The sequence below is a fragment of the Sceloporus occidentalis genome, unplaced genomic scaffold (assembly GCF_023333645.1).
Source record: "Sceloporus occidentalis isolate IW3139 unplaced genomic scaffold, rSceOcc1.0.p SCAF_2, whole genome shotgun sequence".
NCBI classification, from domain to species: domain Eukaryota; kingdom Metazoa; phylum Chordata; class Lepidosauria; order Squamata; family Phrynosomatidae; genus Sceloporus; species Sceloporus occidentalis.
The window spans coordinates 37,925,197-37,948,778 of record NW_028316982.1 but is presented as its reverse complement, the minus strand read 5'-3'; the positions used below and the strand labels follow the sequence as shown (position 1 = coordinate 37,948,778).

The window sequence follows — 23,582 nt, the reverse complement described above, 5'->3', positions numbered from 1 at the left end:
AATCTCAATTAGCAAAACTGGGGAAACATCTGCCTGAAAGCTTGGGAGAGCAGCTGTCACTAGGAATAGAAAGTTCAAGAACGAATGGGCAAGCAGTGTAACAGGCTTATACAGTGTGCCTGCGTCATACGCGGGCATGCTATACGCGGGTTTGAGCATACGCTCAAACCCGTGTAGAGCCGCGTGGGGCGGTGCGTCCCATTGGAATGAATGGGGCGCACTCCTGTGGCACTCGTGCGCTGCTGCACCATCACCGCATGCACAAGCCCCATTTAAGTGAATGGGGCTCGAGCATACACACTATTTGGCTTATGCAGGGGGGGGGGTCCGGAACGGATTCCCCCGCGTAAGCCAAGGGCGCACTGTACATAGGAAACGTTCTCTCTTATCCACAGCAAATCAGTGTTGGGAAATTCAAAAGAAAACCAAGTCTCTAAACAAAATGATGGGCATTAGAGGATGTCTGTGGGAAAGCTCCCTATTGTTCCTAAATTACACTGTAATTAAGTGCACGTATGCTATCAAGGTGGAATTAAGAAACAGATACTTTTAATAGGCAGTTAGAAAGAATGCACCACATACAAATCTGTCTTCTCTCTTCTGGCTGACATTGAAACGACAAGCTCACTTACTGCATGACAGGTAACTGAATATCACATAATTTATCTAGTATGGATCACCTTTCTCAGCAATGCTGACAAGACAAAGGAAGAAATAAGACAGCAAAGCACAAGAATAAGTGAACAAGTGCTGTGAATCCTTTTTTAAAACAGAAATACTATCTTTCCTTTCATGTTGGGAGAAAAAGAATTCTAGTTTGATAAAGATCGGCTGCAAGGGTAAAAAAAAGCTTCCCTATATCAGAAACACAATACAGCTATTTAACACTCGGGAGTAAATATTTTTACACATCGTTCTAAAATCAAAGGTGTTGTTAATACAAAGATTAATTCACCAATGTTGCTATTAACATTAAGAGACAAATTAATTTCAAAACTAGTGTAGCAGTTACTGCTGCTGTGCATAGTTGATTTCAGCTTATCTTTATCTGAAAAACCAAATCTCCCAATATAGGACCACCCAAGTCTTAGGATCTTTCAGGACTTTCTCTTGGTCCCACCACCATCTCAGGCACATTGGGTGAGGACACAGGAGAGAACCTTCTCAGTGGCTGCTCTTAGACTATGGAAATCCCTGCAATGGGAAGCTGGGCTGACCCCATCTCAACTCTATTTCCGCTAACAGGCAAAGACCCTTCTCTTTATTCAGGCCTTTGAGTAATAACTCTCTGTTGCAGGTCTTTTAACTGGGGTGTGTTATTTTTATCGTATTAATGGCCTTTTAAAATGGTTTTAAATCAATGTTTTTAATATAATTGCTTTTTAAACATTTACACTATCCATTTTATTAACTGTACTGTACAGTCACCGCTCTGTTCTGACAGACTTGAGATCCGTGGTTTTGAATATTCATGGATGACCTGTATGCATCCTGCGCATGCTTGCACCCTGTGCCCCATTCAAGCCTATGGGGCTTGAATATGAGCAAGCCTCTGTTTTTGCAGGGGGGGGGGCTTTGTTTTAACGCAGAATGTGAGGTGCCTTGGGCCCCTTACTGGGAGACAGCTGGCATATAAATCAAATCAAATCTGTATTCACTTTCTTTCAGGCTACCTGGCAAATACATTCTGATCTTGAGTTTTACATACTTGATTTTTATATAAAGTTTCCTTTAGGCTGGTGAGAGCATGAACACGAACATCTACATTTTCATGCTGAATAGCTTTCATGGAAAGCTGCAGTGCTGTCTGTAAGTCGGTGCTCTTGGATGTCTCCTAAGGGGGGAAAATACAGATAAAATGTATTCCAGACAGTCCATTTCATTACTCAATGCTTCAAAACAGTAGCTTGTGTGAAGGAAGACTCTCAGGCCCAGGGATCTCTAATGTTCCTATCTATAAAACATGAATTTGCTACAAGAAATCCAGTGCATGTTTTCATTCAACAAATGGGACAGAGAAGGACATGCCTAGGTTGGAAGGATTATTTATATTATATTTGCAAAGAACTATGTGTGCTCTTAGATCCTGCTTAACTGTATGTACAGTATTCCAAATAGCCTATCAAACATTGCAACTAAAATGTATCTGATTTCCTATTATTTTACAACAGATCTGAGCAGAAATGTACACCATAAACTTATACAGTATTGTACAAATTGTTTGTTTACCATTATCCTTCCCATGGCAAAGGTTGTAAAAGAATCTTATAGAATTCCATGCCAACAGTCCATTTTCACCTACAATCTTCTATATAAATATAAATAAAAATGTAAATGTTCGTTTGTTCAAAATCTTAAATCTCCGAAAGTTCTTTATCGATTGCTTTGAAATTTTGACACAACATTCCATTCAAATACACACATGTTTTTATATACATATACCTACTATTATATAGATGTCACACCTGTGACAGGTAAAAATATGTTTTTTTAAAAACAGCACAATCTGTTGGATGTAACAGCAACACATGCTATAGTAAATATTCAATTGCCGTTTGTAATCACTATCAACAAAACTCAGGGCCAATCTTTAGAATTGTGCGGTTTAGATCTAGACACGGATTGCTTCTCACATGAACACATGTTGCGTGTTCTAGAGTCAGCAAACCAGACAATCTCTATATCTACACAGACAACGGAATAACAAAAAATATTGTATAACCACAAGTATTGTGAAATTAAATATTTCAGAAACATGTGCTTTCTCTTTTTTCTTCTCTTCCATTTAAACAGACGGAGCCACAACAATGTGTGTACAGCTAGTTTTACATATAAACAAACAAACAAACAAACATATAAAATTAAATCAATACCTTTCTATATTCCTGAAGAACAACTTGAATTTCTTTTAGCTCAGGATGGTCTGGCAGAAAATATATTTCATGTAGGAAATCTTGTACTGCATCCCTAACAAAAGAAAAATTCTTTTCTCATAACTGTTTTCTTAAACTCACAGTATAGTCAAGGAGAGAAAAAATTGAACTGAAATGTACAGAGAACTGTGTATTTCAGAAGTTGGAGAGACTTAGAACTGTGTCCTGAACAGTAATAGGGTTCCACCCTAGAAATTCATATCCATTCAGAAATCAAGGAGCACTATTGCTATTGTCAGGATCCTACAGGATTTATTATATATCTATATCTATATCTATATATTCTGGTCTAAACTGAAAGTTACCATACAAATGACTAAGCAATGTGTTGTTTTTGTTGCTACCTGAGATTTTTTATTTTTTTATTTTAAAGAAGAACCAGAGAGAAACTGCTGTGATTAGTCAATTCCATTAATTCCCATGGCAAATCTTTCTATCATTAGTTGTTTGTGGGTTTTTGGGGCTATGTGGCCATATTCTAGAAGAGTTCATTCCTGACGTTTCACCAGCACCTGTGGCTGGCATCTTCAGAGAATGTTGGCATAGATGAGAGTGGGGTATATGTCATTCTTAAAAGAATGCATGAAATGCCTGCCATTTACTGCTTGCCCATGCAATAAAGGAGGCATGTTTACAAGAGCATTTGTAATCTTTTTATTTTATTTAATAAAAATGTCCAAGGAAACTTACAATAAAATGCACAATAGGAAATAGCCTAGAGAGCTAGCATGGCACAGTAGTTTAGGTGTTTGACTACAACACTGGAGGATCAGGGTTCAGTTCCCATTCCTCCATGAAACCCACCAGGTGAACTTGAGCAAGTCACATGTACTCAGCCTCATCGGAAGGCAATAGCAAACCTCCCCAGAACAAATTTTGCCAAGAAAATCCCATGATAGGTTCACCTCAGAGTAATCATAAGTTGGAAATGACTTGAAGGCACACAACAATAACAAACAAATTATGCAGAATATATATTTATCAATCTGAATAATTTATATTGGTCAAAACATTTTAAGCACTTGTATTACTAAATTATAAAAATACACAAAACTATCCCTGCAGCTCTCCTACCACAGGAATAGTGGAAACGCACAACATTGCTCATCAGTTCCACTCCACCCTTTTCTATTTCAAATGAGTTTTAATTTATAACATTTTCCCCCACATCCTGCTAACTTATTATAGTGGTTTCTTTAGAACTTCTTGGCACTATATTTTAATCCTATAGTTGCTTATTTTGAATTTTAAAAATAAATCAAGAATTAAAAAGCTTTTAAGTTGTTATTATGCATGTTTACATTACTGTTTGTCATTTGAGAACATTGTCTAGAAAGGCAGCCTATGAATCATTAAAGTAAATAAATGATTTATAGTATAATACCTGTTCTCCACTATAAGAAAATGGAAAACTGCTGCTGTTTCTTTTGGCTGAATATGAATGAGAGGCAAGAGAGCAACTATCACATGACTGAGAAGGGAACCAAGATGAATCTGGTCCAAGCATCGTACAAAACAATCCCAAGACCTAAGTAAATACAATAAAACAACAAGCCAACAATATTATTTGTTTACTTAAAAAAATATTTCAGTATTGCCTCCCAGCCCACAAGGGCTCCCAAGGGAATGAAAAAATAAATAAATAAATAAAAACCAATTGAAACAATACAAAGATAAAAACATCTTTAAAACACACTAAATATTCCAAAAACTCCTAAAACAATTTAAAAACAATTCTAAAATCCAGTTTTAAAACAGTTAAAATAGCAATTTCAAACATTTTGCTTTGACTGCCCAGTTTTAAACTAGAAGTTAAAAAGAGATGGAATCAGCCTAACTTCTTTGCGCTGCTACTAAGAAAGTTCTGGATTACTTCTTCCAGCAGCTTCATGTAGATGTTAAAAAGCATATGGGACAGTACTTACCCCTGTTTAACCCCACATACTAATGGACAAAGGGCTGAACAACAGTCCCCCCAGCACCACCCTCTGGAAATGCTCTGCCAAGACTGAAACCACTGCAAGGCAATACTCCCAAGTTCCATATCAGCAAAATGACCCAGATGGGCATCACTGTCAATGGTATCAAACATCACTGAAAGGTCCAGGAGGACCAACAAGGACACATTCTTGCTGTCCAACTCCCAGTGTAGGTCATCCACCAAGGCAACTAAGGCTGTTTCTGTCCCATAACCAGTCCTGATCCCAAATTGGAATGAATCCAGGTAATCCATTTCATCCAAGAAAACCTGGAATTGCTTGCTCTAGAAACCCACTTAGAAAGGGGAGAATAGTGACAATATACCATATGAAGCAATACTACATGCTTCTCTGAACACAGTACACAACCACTTTGAAATTCATCCCACGATATCTGTACCACATTTTTTTTTAGCCCAATAAAGCAAAAAACTATGATAATTAATCATTATTTCAGTGTACAGTGCAATGTATAGTATTCTTACTTGCAGCACAGCTCTGGGAAATCATCCTTGTATCTCAGTCCTGTCCTGAGCGTTGTCATCATTTTCACTCTTACAGCACTTATATGTTTTGGACCCATAAGCTTCATTAAAGCCATCAAACTATTTAAGGCCTAAAATTAAAAAAAAACATGACTTACTTTGACAAAGATATTATGGTTATTATGAATGATAGTGATATTATGGTTAATAGATATGGTTATTAGACCTGAACATGTTGGAAGCCCATTTCTAACTGGCTTTTAAAAATTAACATTTCCTCTTCAATGTAGGTATTACCCCTATATTGAAGAATGAAAAACCATATGAAGATGAACCCCAAATTCTAGAAAGTGAAGCTGTACTAAGAGAAATTAGGAAAAATAAACCACCAAGAACAGATGATATTCCAACTGAACTGCTACAATCCACACAGACAGAATCAATTCTGGCGCTAGCAACAAATATGGGAAATAAAACAATGGCCAACAGATTTGAAACAATCAATATACATCCCCATCCATAAAAAGGGTGACATGAAAGACTGCAGTAACTATAGGACCACAGCATTAATTTCCCATGCAAGCAAAATTATGCTAAAATATCTGCAGCACTGACTCCAATCTTATATGGAGAGAGAAATCCTAGAGGAGCAAGTGGAGTTCAGGAAACTAAGAGGCACCAGGGATTATAGTGCAAACACACAATAGTTAATGATGTGTACCAAAGAATTCCAGAAGAAAATCAGCATGTGCTTTATAGACCATAGCAAAGCCTTTGCCAGCATGTATCACAAAAACTTGTGGAATGGTCTTAAAGAATTGGAAGTGCCACTATATTTGATAGTCCTGATGAGAAATTTGTACTTAGGACAAAATGCTACTGTTAGAAAAGAATATGGAGAAATAGAATAGTTCCCAATTGGATAGGGGGCAAGGCAAGGCAAGGCTACATTCTATCACCCTATTTATTTAACTTGTGTGCAGAAAATATCATAGAAAGAGCTGGTTTAGACTCAGAAAAAGGGCGAGTGAAGGTAGGAGGAAGAAATATCAACAATCTGATATGCAGATATGGAGATGACATTATAATACTAACAGAAACAAACAAAGACCTGGAACAATTACTGAAGAAGTTCAAAGGGGAAAGTGCCATGGCTGGATTAATGCTAAACATTTTTTAAAAATGACCACGGAAGATCTACAAGAATTCACCCCAGACAACAAGAAAATCGAAATACTCAAAGTTTCCATAACTCGGTTCAAACATTAATCAGAACAGAGACTGCAGTCAAGAAATCAGAAGATGACTAGGATTGGGAAGGGCAGCTAAGAAAGAACTGGACAAGATCATATACAGTGTAAAAACATAACTCAGAACTAAATAGTCTAAGCCAGGGGTAGGCAACCTGCAGCCCGGTGAGGCCTTGGGACCAGCCCCAGCCCAGTCCTGCTGCCGATTGCCGCCGGGGCCTTTGGCCTCTCGCACGAGGGGCATGGTGGGGCAATTGTCTATAGAAGCCTCAGAAACATGCATTTATCTTAACATTTTTTAAAAAATCAGCAAATTTTTGCGTGTCCTCCATTTTTTATTTAAAAAGCGCCTTCCATTTGAAAATTTTGTCCTACATTTGTCCCGGTTTATTTATTTATTTATTAAAAAATTAATTATTTATTTTTTGGCTTCGGCCCCCCAGTTGTCTGAGGGACAGCAACCCGGCCCCCGGCTCAAAAGGGTTGCCTACCCCTGGTCTAAGCCATTGTATTCCCATAGAATCATAGAGTTGGAAGAGACCACAAGGGCCATCCAGGCCAACCCCCTGCCATGCAGGAAATCACAATCAAAGCATCCCCGACAGATGGCCATCCAGCTTCTGCTTAAAGACCTCCAAAGGAGACTCCACTACACTCCAAGGGAGTTTGTTCCACTGTTGAACAGCCCTGACTGTCAGGAAGTTCCTCCTGGTGTTGAGGTGGACTCTCTTTTCCTGCAGCTTGCATCCATTGCTCCAGGTCCTAGTCTCTGGAGCAGCAGAAAACAAGCTTGCTCCCTCCTCAATATGACATCCCTTCAACTATTTAAACAGGGCTATCGTATCACCTCTTAACCTTCTCTTCTCCAGGCTAAACATCCCCAGCTCCCTAAGTCATTCCTCATAGGGCATGGTTTCCAGACCTTTCACCATTTTAGTCGCCCTCCTTTGGACACGCTCCAGTTTCTCAATGTCCTTTCTGAATTGTGGTGCCCAGTACTGGACACAGTATTCCAGGTGGGGCCTGACCAAGGCAGAATAGAGTGGCACTATTACTTCCCTTGATCGAGACATTATACTTCTATTGATGCAGCCTAGAATCGCATTGGCCTTGTTAGCTGCCGCATCGCACTGTTGACTCATATTCAACTTATGGTCCAGTTGGACTCCTAGATCCCTTTCACACGTAGTTTCATTCAGCCAGGTGTCCCCCATCCTATATCTGTGTATTTTATTTTTCCGCCCTAAGTGCAGTACCTTACATTTCTCCATGTTGAATTTCATTTTGTTAGCTTTGGCCCAGTTTTCTAGTCTGTTCAGGTCATTTTGAATTTTGATCCTGTCCTCTGGGGTATTAGCTACTCCTCCTAATTTGGTGTCATCTGCAAATTTGATAAGTATGCCCCCAATTTTGTCCTCCAAGTCATTGATAAAGATGTTGAATAGCACTGGGCCCAGGACAGACCCTGTGAGACCCCACTGGACACTTCTCTCCAGGATGAAAAGGAGCCATTGTTGAGCACCCTTTGGGTTCGGCCGATCAACCAATTACAAATCCATGTAACAGTTGCCTTGTCTAGCCCACATTTTACAAGCTTGTTTGCAAGAATATCATGGGGAACTTTGTCAAAGGCCTTACTGAAATCAAGATATACTATATCCACAGCATTCCCTTCATCTAACAAGCTGGTAATTTTATCAAAAAAAGAGATCAGGTTTGTCTGGCATGACTTCTTTCTCTGAAACCCGTGTTGACTTTTTGTGATTATGGCATTGCTTTCTAGATGTTCACAGACTCTCTTTTTAATGATCTGCTCTAGAATCTTTCCACCGATGTGAGAACTGGATAGTGAAAAAAGCTGACATAAAGACAAAATGTAGTGCTGGAGAAGAGTGCGGAGGACACCGTGAACAGCCAAAAAGACAAGCAAGTGGGTCCTGGAACAGATAAAGCCTGAACTCTTCCTGGAAGTCAAGATGATGAAACTGAGGCTGTTGTACTTTGGCCATATTATGAGAAGGCATATCTCATTAGAAAACATAATGCTAGGAAAGGTAGAAAGTAATAGAAAGAGCAGAGGATTACATGCCAGATGGCTAAACTCAATCAGGGAGGCCATGGGCCTGAATCTGCAGGGCCTAAGAAGAATAGTAGAAAGTACGAGGTTTTGGAGGGAACAGGTAGCAGAAACTGTGTGTAGGGAAAAGATGTATCTGGAAGAGGAATATCTGGGGTTGATTCTTGGAAAGAGTTCTTCACCTTGGAGCACGTCTTGTAGTTAAAATATCTTTCCCCGTACACACAAGACTCTCATCCAGAACACACGGCCTGTATAAACCCATTATATGCGCACCGGCTGCACCCGTCTCTGCCCCAAGAAAGAAGGATTGAGAGTCCTTCCTCACTGATGAGAAGCTTCATTCTTTGCACATGGTCACCTTGGGAGCAGCAGCTGAGCAGCTGGCTGAGCAGTGACCAAGAAGCTTCTTGCCCCTGCACTGGTATTTGCCACAAGGCTGGAATGGGTGAGAGGCTTCTTGGTCACTGCCCAGCCAGCGGCTCAGCTGCTGCTCTGAAGGTGACCAGGTGCAAAGGGATCAAACAGCCAGTCAAGCAGCAACTAAGAAGCTTCTCGCCTGCGTCGACCTTTATTGCAAGGCTGGCACAGGTGAGAGACTTCTCAGTCACTGTTCAACCAGCTGCTCAGTTGCTCCTCCCAAGGTGACTGGGTGCCATGAGAGCAGAAACCAAGATTGGTTGTTTTGAATTCGCAGTAGAATAGTAAACTTAATATCAGCAAGTTGGCATTGGAAGACATTAGGGTTGTCACCCAAGAGGAAAGGGGGCAGTGTCCCAAAAGGGTTTGGGAACCAATGTATTACACAGTTATAGCACTATGACTCCACTTTAATGCCAAGGTAACATTCTATGGAATCCTAGGATTTGCCATTTAGAATGGGATCTTTAGAATTCTCAACTAGGGAATAATAATACCTTGCTTGTCATTGTGTTCCACCAAGTTACAAGTCCAACTTCTGCTGAGTCTAAGGTGATCCTGTCATGTAGCTTTCTTGGCAAGATTTGTTCCAAGAAGATTAGCCTTTGTCTGCTTCTGAGGCTAAGAGGGATTTGTCCAGGATCAGCCAGTGTGTTTCTACGGCTGAGATGAAATTCAAACATTGGTCTCCTGGAGTCCTTGTCTGACACTCAAACCACTACATTACACTGGCTCAGGTCTAGTACATCACCAAACTACAAACTGCACAGGATGTAGCCTATGTTAACCTGTGACCTTTCCTATTCCACAGTTAAAATGAAATGATTATGTTATAACAGTGTAGTGTGAAGGTACCTGGGTTCTATCAAATATTCCAAAACTCGCAAATAGTGCTAACCACACCTTCATTTCCCTCAAGCCCACCAGTTTTTGTTTTATATTTAACACAGACTCGGTGAATAAGTAATGTACTAAACTAACATCTAGAGAACTTTGGAATGCTGAAAAAGAAGATAAACATGTAGACATTCAGAGTCCACACTGCCAAAAACAGTATCTTTCCAATATTAACTAGGAGACTACTATTGAGCCATTATTATTATTATTATTATTATTATTATTATTTGTATCCCGTTCTTTTCCCAGGACTGGTACTCAGAGTGGCTTCACAGCATTAAAAATAGTACAATTAAAAACATTTTTTAAAAACATAATTAAAAAGGAATTAAATTATTACAGTATTAAAACAGATAGATATTAAAATAATACAACATATTTTAAAAGATAAAACTATATATAGAGAAAAAATTGTATCAAATTTTTAAAATGGTCCAACATCTCAGCCTGTCCTTATAGCAATTCCTTAAATGCCTGTGTGAACAGGTAGGTCTTCACCGGCCGGCAGAAGGCCATCATGGAGGGAGCCATTCTGATCTCCTTGGGCAGGGAGTTCCAGAGTCTAGGGGCAGCCACCGAGAAGGTCCTCTCTCGCATCCCCACCAACCGTGTTTGTGATGGTGTTGGGACAGAGAGAAGGGCTTCTTCAGAGGATCTCATAGTCTAGGCCGGCCCTCCCCCCCTCACCATTCCCTTCTCCTTTTGTGTTGTGTCTTTTAGATTGTAAGCCTGTGGGCAGGGAACTGTCTGTTATCCCCTCTATTGTAAACCGCTCGGATTCCCAGTGATTGGGCGGTATATAAATAAAACCTATTATTATTATTATTATTATTATTATTATTATACCAGGAGAAAGGGTCTGCCAAACAGTGTGGACCTGAGCCATGTAGGGCTTTATAAGTAATAACCGGCACCTTGAATTGTGCCCAGAAACAAACTGGCAGCCAACGAAGATGTTTCAACAGGGGCGTTGTATGGTCTCTGCCCATTAACAGCCTGGCAGCAGCTCTTTGAACTAGCTGGATTTTCCGAGCACTTTTCAAAGGCAGCACCATGTAAAGCCCATTACAGTAGTCCAAATGGGATGTAACCAAGGCATGTACCACCGTATGCCCCAGGTGTTTAAGCATACCAAAGTTTCTGACACTAGACTTTGTTAGTGCACCTCCATCATGATTTATAATAGAACACAAAAGAACAAAACTGTTTCAGTGTCTTTGGCAGAAAGCTGACTCACCATTTTTTTATCTTCAATTCCAACACTGGAACTCAATAACTGCATATTGAAAAAGGCCAAAATGCCCAGCAATTTTGGTTGTAGATAATCAGCCTAAATATTTAAATTAAAAAAAAATACTTGGAGACAATTCTGAAATATTATCAATGTTTCATTGCACAATCAGTTTCTACTCCAGAAAGCAGTTTAAAATAAAATATTTTGAACTATCGCCATTTCATTTGGACCATGGAGGGGAATGCAATTATTCGATAAGGAGGTATCATAGGTTACTTTTACCTCTTGTCCACAGAAGGGCCCTAGCCACTTACACTTCCCTACTCCCCCCCTCCCAAAATTATTGCTAAGTGCAAGTGGTCAGGGTCCCAAGTTTCTTACCAAACCAGTTCTGATATTTTAGGTAGCGTGGAAGTTCTTCTTTATAGCTTATAGAAATCACTTCAGACAGAGACATCCATTGTAAAATAAACAGTAACTTTTATTGAATAACATTAAGAAATAAAGTATCTTGTGTGAGTTATTTTAAGCTTAATATTGTTACTTTATCATCAAACATGTAACAGGCCTTTAATAACCTTCATTCTAATATATCTCTCAGCAGGATTACCACTTAGTTTCTGAGTAGACCAATGGTCCCCAAACTGTGCTCTTTAAGGGATTTTGGACTTCAGCTCCCAGAATCCCAAACTACTGGCCAACATGGCTGAGGCTTCTGGGTGCTGATGTCCAAAAGCTTTTAAAGGGCACAGTCTGGGGACCACTGGACTAGACTAACCAAATCAACCAACTGCCTCTAGCTCTCTGACACACACTCCTGCCTTTATTCTAATCCTCCCACAAATCCTCCTCACAGCCTTTCTGAACTGTGATTGGCTGCTGGGAAGCCAAGTCTGCCCAGCAATACTGTCATAGGGGGTCATTTCAATCTGTAAGTACAGTGGGACCTCGGTATTTGGGGGCTTGCCATCTGCAGATTTAAGCATCTGCAGACAGGAAACTTGTGTTGTTTCCAACAGTGGTGCGTGCACGTAGCTGTGCCACCATTAGGGACAGTCCCTGTTGTCTCCACTGTGCCCCCGTGCGCATGCACCACTGCAATTAGCAGAGGTCACCCTTCCGCATATATTCACTTTACCCCTCCACGGCAACTGTATACATACCTTTCCTCCAAGTTTGTGGAATGACCTGCCAGAAGAGATTTCTCAGTCCAATATGCTATTTGAGTTTAAATCAGCAGTAATGGCCAGTCTCTTCTGGCTGACCTATACAGATTATTTTTAAATTATGATATTAAAGTATCTATTGATGGGTTTTAATATGCATTGGTTCTATATGTTCTTTTAACTGTTTATTTAATGTGCTGTGCTATTTATTGTGGTTTCCTGCTGCAACTCACAGGGAGAGGTGGATAAAAAATAAATATTTTTATTATTATCATTCTCCTCCTCCTCCTCCTCCTCCTCCTCAAGTGGTATTAAGGAAACTGTGATGGTGCTCCTACTTACCATTCGCTCAGGAGATGTGATGTCTTTTGGTCCTTGATATGGGTCATCATTAGAAGCAAAAGAAGCCAGAATTGATAAGCCATTGAAAACCTGTTGGTAGTGTTCTCCGATACGTAGCAATAATTCATTATGCAATCCTTGATAGTCCTGTCTCAGCAAGCTTCCCAATTCTATCTCTGTTTCATTCTATAAAATAGCATCAATGGGGGAAAATATTAACTTGGTAATATACAAGCATATTATCGAGATGCATGATGTGGAGAGATTACAGAAGAGCAAGAGTAGGCAACTCTTCAGATGTTGTTTGAGTGCAATTCTTCTTTCCTAATGGTGAGAGATATTAGCAGCTGCAGTTCAACATATGGAGAATGCCATGATTTGGCCAACTAACAGTAGCACTCTACAACCCGTGACAAGTGTTAACTGGAACAGAGTAACAAGCCACTTATTAGACAAACAGGAATAAACTAGCTTTCCAGGAGAAAATCTGTTCTCTGCATTCTTCAGTAAAATGATTTATTTTCAGATATGTATCCAGTAAAAGCAGACAATGTTAACTAAGCAACTGTTCCCCCCCCCCACCCCGAATAATTTTACATTTGTTTTTCAGATGCAGGAAGAACACAGCATATTTTAAGTATGCCTAAAAGACTGACTATGCTTGTAGTGAATGCTTATCTTAAAATACATCATTTATTTGTGTTTCAATACAACTCACAAACTTTATCACTCTCACTGATCCAACACTTATGCACAACACTCAAAATTACCTTGAGATAGTGAAGTGCTCGCTCCAGCAAATCTTTGCTACAGAAGCACACCAAATGAGAGAAGATGTATTTGAAGTTGTTGATAAGAATCTCTCTGCGGTTTACATTTAGTTGTTTTGCTATTGTTCGGATAAGCACAGAAGCTGCAGGACTAGCCTTGGCAGCAAGGTCAGGCAAAAGAACTTGGAGAATCCTCTGGAAAAATAAAGAGACAGCCACTGATTTGAAAAGTAACTTTCTTCAATTCATTCCAGTAAAGATACACTTGTAAGTAAGACTATTCCTTGTAAATAACAATGACAAATTTTAACACAGCTTTTTCTAAATTTGTACCCTTTAATACATTGTACAGCAATTCCCATCAAGACACCAGCTCAATAGTGGTAGAATGACTAGAGTGTGCCTATGAACATGTGCAGAATGCACCCTGGTTCCCCTTCTCACCCTCCACCCAACCTACCCTCTCCGCAGTTGCATTTGCTGTGAGTTGCTGCTGGAGCCACAAGGCACTTCTCTGGAGTCAGGCTGAGGCTGTGGTAGGGGAAACAGTGGCAACAAACCAAATGAACAACCCTTTCAGCATGGGATTAAAATAGATCTCTCCTAATCACTTCCCCTCAGCTCATCAGAGAAGAACCAGAACCTCTTCTCCTCATCTGCTTCTGTCTTGGAAAGGAGCAAGCAGACAAAACCCAGCCAGGTGGCTGGCATGCTCCCTGGATCCTGGAGAACATGAACACCTGCAGCCAGAGTTTGCCACCACTATCTTTTTCAGGAGGAAAGGGCACACAGGGCAGACAGGCAGACTATGGTTGGAACAGGCCCCATCCCTGCAGACTAAAAGGTTTGTTGGCGGAAAATCTTGGCCACTACTTGTATGTGCGCTCCTGTCTCCTGGGAAGCACACCAGCCTCTGGCTGCAGCGCTTCTGCTCATTTCTTTGCAAGGCAAAAGCAGCTAGGGGGAGGTTTTGGGTCATCTCCGATGAGATGAGTTGCAAGCAGGTAGCCTAAGCAGGAGCGGGGAGCCAGTCAGAACCATAAGCAGGGAACTGGAGGTTGAGGAGAGACCTATTTTAATCGAAAAAAGTGAAAAAGGCTGCACAAACTTGGTTTGCTGCTGCTGCTACTTCCCATGTCGCGGCCTCAGCCCAGCTACAGAAAAGCACTGTGCAGGATCCAGCAGCAACACACTGTCAAGGCAACTGCAGGCAGTTTAGGCTGAGAGTAGGGGAAACCAGGGTGCATTCTGCATATGTTCAAGGCACATTTTACTGTCCCAGGCCTGAGCCTTGAGAATAAAGTCAATTCCTTGGTCTGTGAAATAGACATATTTGGGTCCAGTCCAGGCCAAAAGAGAAAGGCTCCGTGAGGAGGGAAGCAGGTCCTCACCAGGCCATCCCAAACACAGTCTGTCTTTCCTTCCTCTTCCCGTGAGCTCTTTTCCCTGGATTGACCCATGGATAAGTTGCCCCACATTTGTGGGGACAATTTTTTTACAAAAAATCCCCATCTCAGATTCGCCCCTTTTCACTTGCTGCCCCTCACTTCTGGAACCTTTTTCCCCCACAAGCAAGAGCCATCACTTCTTTAATCAGCTTCAAAACGGAGTTGAAAACCATCCTGTTCAGAGAAGCCTTCCCAGGCATTGCATAATTGTTGCTTACTATTTGATGTTCTTTCGGTGCCTGTTTATCGAACCATTTCCTGTATTGCTATGTACTGTATATGTATTTTCCCTGGAAGAAGATTAACCATCCATTATGAAGCCAAGCCCTCCCTCCAATCCATCTGCCTTGGTCCAGGCCTCAGAGGTAGAGAGGAACTGCTGGACCTCTTACCCTTTCCCTCCACCATTCCCTTCTCCTTCTATGTCATGTCTTTTTAGATTGTAAGCCCGAGGGCAGGGAGCCATCTAATTAAAAAGATTGTTTGTACAGCGCTGTGTAAATCTACAGCGCTTCATAAATAAAGGTTAATAATAATAATAATAATAATAATGTCTCAATTTATACAAAGTATGCAAGATATTTCTACTTGGCTATATTGAAACCTTCTCCAACGCCCTTAGCTTTGTTCTTGTTAATTGCCATCAAGCTGGCTTTGACTTGTGGAGACTCTAGGAATGAGAGACTTCTATAATCCCCAAATATCAATAGGCCTGCTCAGATCTTGCAAATGCAGAACTGTGGCTTACTTGACTGAGTTAATCCACCATTTCCATTTTATTGAGCATTATTGTCTTTTTAGTGAGTAAAATCTATGATAACTTTCCACCAGGATTAACTTTCAAATGAGATCTTCAGTAAAAGCTTATTTGACCTGTGAGCCCCAATCTATAGCAGTACTACTGTCAGCATTGCCTCTCATAAGCAAAGAAATATAATACCAATGTGGGTTCCTCAGTTTACTCTGCTTCACTTCTTTGTTGAAAGCATGTTTCTCTCCAGCCTGGCTCTAATTCCAGAACTGAGCAAAGTCAGAAGAAAAGTGCTTCGCATAACATGGTATAGCACATGTAAGATAAAGGAAAGCTTAACTCACTTCATGAGCAAATGGCTTTTCAATTAAAAAAAAATCCTACTACTACTTCTCACCTGAACTCAGACAGGTATAAATAATCTATTGATATGTCCTCACATCAATTTTGCCATTCATTCTGCATTATATAGCTAGGTTTTGGCTTTTTAGATTGGTTTTACATAAAATTTCATGCAAACCCTATCCATCTGATGGCTGAAACTTGCAAATCTTGAAAGAAATATTTCACAAAACATATTTTACTGCAAGATAAAAGAAGCCCTCCCAGATAAATCTGGATGAAGATCAAAAAGATTAGGTTGTCACCAAAAGGGAAAAGGCATTGGAGGAAAGGCAAAAGGCCTTGGGAGTAAGGTTGCCATAATTCTCTACTAAAAACTGGGACAAAGTTTAGACCGAAATATAGGACTATGGTAGGATAAAATTTAGCCCAAAATTGTAGGACATTCAAGGTCCTCCATTTTTCTTAAATGTCCTACATTTTGGGCTAAATTTTATCCTACCATTGTCCTACATTTTGGTCTAAATTTTGTCCTACATTTTGTCCCGGATTTTAGCAGAGAATTATGGCAACCCTACTTGGGAGGGAAGCAGTCCTCCTCTTAGCTCCCTTTTCTCTTTGAGATGAACAATAGTAAGAATCCAAAAGGTGTTAAGAAATCAATGTTTTAGAAAGGTAACATTTTGTGAACCAAGAAGGTTGTGTTACAAAACTCAAGAGATAAATGCATGGAAATACTCATTTTTACTCTGGAATATAATATTACAAACTTACATTGAGAAAACGGTTGAGATCTGGAAAATCAAAAACATTGGCAATTTCAGATAACATGTCCAGAGCTGCCTCTCTTTGATGAGCAACCTCTTGTTTCTGCATTTCACTGCTTTGGCATGGTGTGGTGGAAATCATAGCCAACTGGCTGGAGTGTAGAGATTCCACTAAAAACTAAGAATTGATAAATAAAATTTGCTGTGATTTCTGTCATAAAAAAAATCAATATCCATTACAAATCAGGCTAGGTAGCAGATCATGCCAATCTCATCTTAAACTAACTTCCTACCAGGCCCCTCTCCATCTTTCCACAGACAGCACAAAAAACAAAACAAACAAACAAACAAAACGAGAGCAGAAATAGAGACAAGTGTACTGAACCAATGGCTGGCAGAACACTAGAGGACCTGTATGTTCTTAACCATAAAGATATAGCTATTTTATGGGTAAGCATGGAGATCTCCTTCACTGCAGTCTAGAAAAAAAACTTTCACAGTGTGTATCCAATGCAGGAGGGAGCCATGCACAACTGAGATCATAGAATCATAGAATCGTAGAGTTGGAAGAGACCACAAAAGCCATCCAGTCCAACCCCCCTGCCATGCAGGAAATCCAAATCAAAGCATCCCTGACAGATGGCCATCCAGCCTCTGTTTAAAGACCTCCAAGGAAGGAGACTCTATCACCCTCCGAGGGAGTGCATTCCACTGTCGAACGGCCCTTACTGTCAGGAAGTTCCTCCTAAGGTTGAGGTGGAATCTTTTTTCCTGTAGTTTGCATCCATTGTTCCGGGTCCTGTTCTCTGGAGCAGCAGAAAACAAGCTTGCTCCCTCTTCAACATGACATCCTTTCAAATATTTTAAAAGGGCTATCATATCACCTCTTAACCTTCTTTTCTCCAGGCTAAACATCCCCAGCTCCCTGAGTCGTTCCTCATAGGGCATGGTTTCCAGACCTTCACCATTTTTGTCGCCATCCTTTGGACACGCTCCAGTTTCTCAATGTCCTTTCTGAATTGTGGCGCCCAGAACTGGACACAATATTCTAGGTGGGGCCTGACCAAAGCAGAATACAGTGGCACTATTACTTCTCTTGATCTAGACACTATACTTTTATTGATGCAGCCTAAAATTGCATTGGCCTTTTTAGTTGCCGCATCACACTGTTCACTCATGTTCAACTTGTGGTCTACTTGGACTCCTAGGTCCCTTTCACAGGTAGTTTCATTCAGCCAGGTGTCACCCATCCTATATCTGTGCATTTTATTTTTCCGCCCTGAGTGCAACACCTTACATTTCTCCGTGTTGAACTTCATTTTGTTAGCTTTGGCCCAGCTTTCTAGTCTATTCAGGTCATTTTGGATCTTGATCCTGTCCTCTGGAGTATTAGCTATTCCTCCTAATTTGGTGTCATCTGCAAATTTGATAAGTATGCTCCCAATTCTGTCCTCCAGGTCATTGATAAAGATGTTGAATAGCACTGGGCCCAGGACAGAGCCCTGTGGGACCCCACTGGTTACTTCTCTCCAGGATGAAAAGGAGCCATTGTTGAGCACCCTTTGGGTTCGGCCAGTCAACCAGTTACAAATCCATGTAACAGTTACCTTGTCTAGTCCACATTTTACAAGCTTGTTTGCAAGAATGTCATGGGAAACCTTGTCAAAGGCCTTACTGAAATCAAGATATACTGTATCCACAGCATTCCCTTCATCTACCAAGCTGGTAATTTTATCAAAGAAAGAGATTAGATTTGTCTGGCATGACTTGTTTCTCTGAAATCCATGTTGAGTTTTTGTGATTATGGAATTGCCATCTAGATGTTCACAGACTCTTTGTTTAATTATCTGCTCCAGAATCTTTCCTGGTATTGATGTCAGACTAACCGGACGATAATTGTTGGGATCCTCTTTTTTCCCCTTTTTGAAGATGGGGACAACGTTTGCCCTTCGCCAGTCTGCTGGGATCTCTCCTGTTTTCCAGGAGTTTTCAAATATGATTGCCAATGGCTCGGATATTACATTTGCCAGTTCTTTTAATACCCTTGGATGGAGTTCATCTGGTCCCGGAGACTTAAATTCATTTAGATTGTTCCTCTACTATCTCTTTACTTATTCTGTGCTGAAATTCCCCTATTCTGTCCTCTGCTCCATTATCCTCAGGTTGAGCACCCTTTTCCTTTTCTGAGAAGACTGAGGCAAAGAAGGTGTTGAGTAATTCTGGCTTTTCTCTGTCCCGTTAACATTTTGCCATCCTCTCGACGCAGTGGCCCTTCCATTTCCTTCTTCTTACTTTTGCTGCGGACATATCCAAAAAAGCCCTTTTTATTGTTCTTAACCTCTCTAGCAAGCCTGAGTTCATTCTGCGCTTTAGCTTTTCTGACTTTACCCCTGCACGTGCCTGCTATTTCTTTGAATTCCTTTTTCGTGATTTCCCCCTTTTTCCATTTCTTATACATGTTCCGTTTCAAACTTAGCTCGGTTGAAAGTTCCTTAGTCATCCATCCTGGTTTCTTGAGACACCTCCCATTTTTCTTTTTCACTGGAACTGTTTGAAATTGTGCCTTCAGTATCTCCCTTTTGAGAAAGTCCCATCTGTCCTGAACTCCTTTATCTTTTAGTATTTCTGACCATGGAATCGCCCTCAATACTTCTCTAAGTTTACTGAAATCCGCTCTCCTAAAATCTAGAATGTGTGTTTGACTATGCCTGGTTTCTCCTTTCCACTGTATTACAAACTCCAGGAGAACATGGAGATCTACCACAGCCAACATTAATCATGAGAAGGAATGCTGTGAGTAAGAGCTAGGTCCCACAACCTGCTGGAGGACTCTCCTCTCCATAAGCTGAGTGGTCAAACACATACAAAATGAACTTCTTGCTGGAAGGAAAATAATGGAATGCAAGTCAAAAGGCACCAATTAAGATGTCCCTGGAGGCCTATGGATCTGAATGGATTCTTGATGGCTTTCAAGGCTGTTTCCTGATGCCAGACGCAGGGTAGTAGACAGAATAACCCTTGACCATCCCCTCTCATGAGAAGGAGACAAGCAAGCCCTCTGGTTTATTAGGGAGCTGGTAGCAATGAAACCAGTTGGATGGAGATTAAAGCAATAATGGCAGAAGATCCAGAGTAGGTCTCACAAAAATTTGCCCATGCTACCCATGGGATATAAACTGAAATGAATTAAAGACTCAGTTTGAACAGAGGCTGCTGTGACACTTGAGTGGCCTGTGATCAAAACGTGCCTGATGGAAACACATACTGCTTCAAAATAGCTACTTGGAGGAGCATATAGGAAAAGATGGAGCCTGGAAGGGTCATGTGATGGTTGAGCCCACATGTATCAGGACCTAACCAGTGTGTCTCAGAGTCACTTTGCTCTACCTTCCTCCCTGAATCAGATCCCAGTGATTTCTCCAAAACATCACCCATCAACAAAACATCATCCAGTTTCACTGGATGGTACCGCTCAATGGGTCTACTGCACGTGCTGCCTTGGAACTTGTGGAAGTCTGGCTAATTTTTATTGCTGTAAGTGCTAAAGCATACTACTGTAGCAGCATTATGCTGCTTGCTCTGAAAAGAATCAGCTGATGTGGACACCAAGGTGAGGCCTGGTGGGATGCCAGGGGGGAAAGGAAGCACTATAGTGGTTCTAAGCAACAAGCTGTGAGGTCAGGTTGGGCCAAGAGGGGTTTGAAGGGCCAAATGGCCCTTGGATCATTGCTGGCCTTAGAATAATCCCTTCTTATGGGGCAAGCTCAGAACAAGCATGCAATAAAAGATGAAGGGGCCTTGAATACACTGTTCATACAGGGAAGGGAAGAAGGATGGGAACCATAAGGGGTGGAAAAGGGGAAGAAGGATGCACTCTACTCCTGGTGAAAAGTTCTCCTGCAGCAAAACAGGAGCTAAAAAAACTGAACCAAAAAACTTTTTTAAAAATTGTATGCAAATTATAATGAAAAGAATCCCCCCACTCCCAAGATAGGAAAGAAAGAAAAGAGGAGGGAAAATGAATGTAGTGACAGAGAAGGTGAGGAAAAATTGAAACTGGAATGTTTCAGCTTTAAGCTCAGTTGAATGAAGCTGAAGTGAAGACAGGAAACAGGGAAGGAGCCTAAGATATTTGATATTTATATTTTTAATTGTTGCCTGCTTATTTTATCTAATTCTATCTTGTATTATATGTTTTGTTTTATAAGTATTTTGTAGAATGTACGCCATTGGCAGATTTCATTTTTATTGATTTTATTATTTGTATGTACATGCTGTGTAAATCTACAGCGCTATAGAAATAAACTATAATAATAATAATAATAATAATAATAATAGGAGTGTAGGTTAAGCTCTAACTGGTGTCAGGCAATTTCAGGTTGGCCTAGCCTAAAATGGAATATAACCCAAGTGTCAATTGTGGATGGCTCCTTCCTGCAGTCTAAGAACGGTTTTTTTTTCATCTGAAGCTACTTTTGGTTCTGATAACAAACCACAAGAAGGCCTTGTCTGGATACCTCATGGATTGACTTAGTTTATAAGAAGGCATTTTTCTCGAACAAGTGGGTCCCAATTTTATTATTTACTTAACTAAACCTTAAACTTGGTCCACATTCTAAGTGCATCATCATCTGTACAAAATGGCAGATACTATGTCACTGCTGAATGCAGCATTCAAATTCATATTTAGGAAATACTCAACGTAGGCCAGTTATTGTAGTGAGTGTTTTCACATAACAAACCTTTCATATTAAACTTGTATGGATGAGAGATATTCTAATAAACCCCAAAGAAATAAATACCAAATTCAATCAAAATTAGGAAACAAATCCTCAAATTAATGATCTAAGCTAAAAAGTAAGATCAAAAGCAAAAGTAATTTAGGGTTATCTTTTGTTTGACTTAAGAACATTATAATAATGCTTTTACACTTTTGGTCCAGCAACTATAAGGACTTAGGGCTTTATAAAATGGGTAACAGGTCCAAAACACATTGAAAAAATAATCCACTTTGAGACCACTTTAACTGTCTTGGCTCAGTGCTAGGAATTCTGGGAACTGTAGTTTTGTGAGACATTGAGCCTTCTCTGTCAGAAAGCTTTGGTATCACAATAAAGTACAATTCCCAGGATTCCCTAGCACTGAGCCAGGGAAGTTAAAGCGGTCTCAGATTGGATTATTTCTGCAGTGTGTTTTGGACAGTTTATCAGGATTATAGCCAGGGACAATTTTATTCCACTAGATGAAACAGCAACTTGATATCATCTACAGACAGCATGGCACCAGCTTTATTCACAGTCACTTTTGGAAAACACTGCCCTATTCACCACCCAACATTTATTCTTAAGGATCTTTATTTTAATTTGTTTAATTCACTGGTAAGCAGCAGGCAAGCATGCCAATGGAAACCACAGTTGCCAAATGTTGTCATATCACCCACCACTACTCAGACTGCAAGAATGTTCAGAAGAATAAGCAGAATGGATACAGTGAAAGACAAATAACACAAGACCTCCCTGAGCAACACAATCCAAGAAAACCACCTGCATTTATGTTTCCAGTCACAAAACACAATGAATACTGTAGCTCAAGACTTCTGTCTAGCCAGGTGATGGGGAAAGGTGATGTACAGGCAGGTGAGTGGCAGATCTGATAAAGTAAATGAAGGCAGGATACTGGGCCTTTATTACCAGAAAAATCTAAATACATATCAGTCTAAGTTGCTGAAGACATTATGAAAGAGAAGATTTCAGAGCATCACAGCACTCTAGTAATCAAGAGTCAATGTTGTCATTACTTCTTACCTGGCATATGGGTTTCTTGTACTGACTGAAAAAGACTTGCAGCTTTAAAGACTTGGCTGCAGCCAGAGCTCTGATTTCTGTATATGCTGCTCCAGCAACAGTAGCCGACTTGGATAATAAGCAATGCAGCAAGTGCAAGAGTGCGAAAGGTACCAAATCCCCTCTTGCTGCCCTTAGGAAGGAAAACACCAGCAGACATTATCAGAATTTAGTAACATTTCACAAGATAATTTTAAAAATCAGAACAGGAAACTATCTTCCTTCTCCCTTTAACCCCATTTGGCCTATTCAGCAAATACAGCTCCATTATCTTCTTAATGAATATTATTCCATAATTCACAGTTTTGCATGAAGACCTCCTGAGGCTGAAAGTTATATAACCTAGAAAGTTCCATATCTTTGTACCTTTCAATATCTAGAACTGTACCTTCCAATATCCCCTGTTGTGAGAATCAATGTATCCTTCAATTCATTATTTCTTGATATATTAGCATTTGTATAAGCCTCTTTCATTCTGGAAACAAGGAGCTGAAACAAACAAACGAGAAAAATGAAATTATTGTACCCATGTCCCAAAATGCCACTCTTCTTTTTTAAAATAGATTTCAAGATACTTAAGTAGTTCACCTCTTTAATGAATCCTTCCTCAGAGTCTGAAGAAGCCAATATGTACTTGATGTGGCCACTAAAGGCCACTCTTACATCTTTGTCTGGATCTTCCATTAGCTTTAAGAAAGCCTCAACAATAGTTTTTATGTTTGCTCCATCTTTTCTGAAGTCCAGGTGTTTAAAAAACAGGGGAATGTTCTCTATTAAAACTAGAAGAGAAAGTAACAGACACGTGATCAACACCAATATATTCAATGCTGTTGGAACATATGGCCAAAATTTATATGAAACAGTGCAACACTCTATTT

General features: G+C 40.2%; 1 protein-coding gene across 4 annotated transcripts in view; it reads right to left on the bottom strand.

Moving 5' to 3' along the window:
• The window catches only part of ATR (ATR checkpoint kinase), an 82,161-nt gene that overhangs the window by 33,789 nt on the left and 24,790 nt on the right, over positions 1-23,582 (bottom strand). For all 4 annotated transcript variants that reach the window (XM_089509110.1, XM_089509111.1, XM_089509112.1 and 1 more), the window contains 11 exons: positions 23,293-23,483; positions 23,093-23,193; positions 22,666-22,837; positions 16,869-17,039; positions 13,554-13,748; positions 12,784-12,969; positions 11,279-11,371; positions 5,398-5,528; positions 4,318-4,461; positions 2,874-2,967; positions 1,709-1,834 (listed from right to left, as the gene is read on the bottom strand). In XM_089509110.1, coding sequence (XP_089365236.1) covers positions 1,709-1,834; positions 2,874-2,967; positions 4,318-4,461; positions 5,398-5,528; positions 11,279-11,371; positions 12,784-12,969; positions 13,554-13,748; positions 16,869-17,039; positions 22,666-22,837; positions 23,093-23,193; positions 23,293-23,483 — 1,604 coding nt within the window. The remainder of the gene's footprint in view (positions 1-1,708; positions 1,835-2,873; positions 2,968-4,317; positions 4,462-5,397; positions 5,529-11,278; positions 11,372-12,783; positions 12,970-13,553; positions 13,749-16,868; positions 17,040-22,665; positions 22,838-23,092; positions 23,194-23,292; positions 23,484-23,582) is intronic.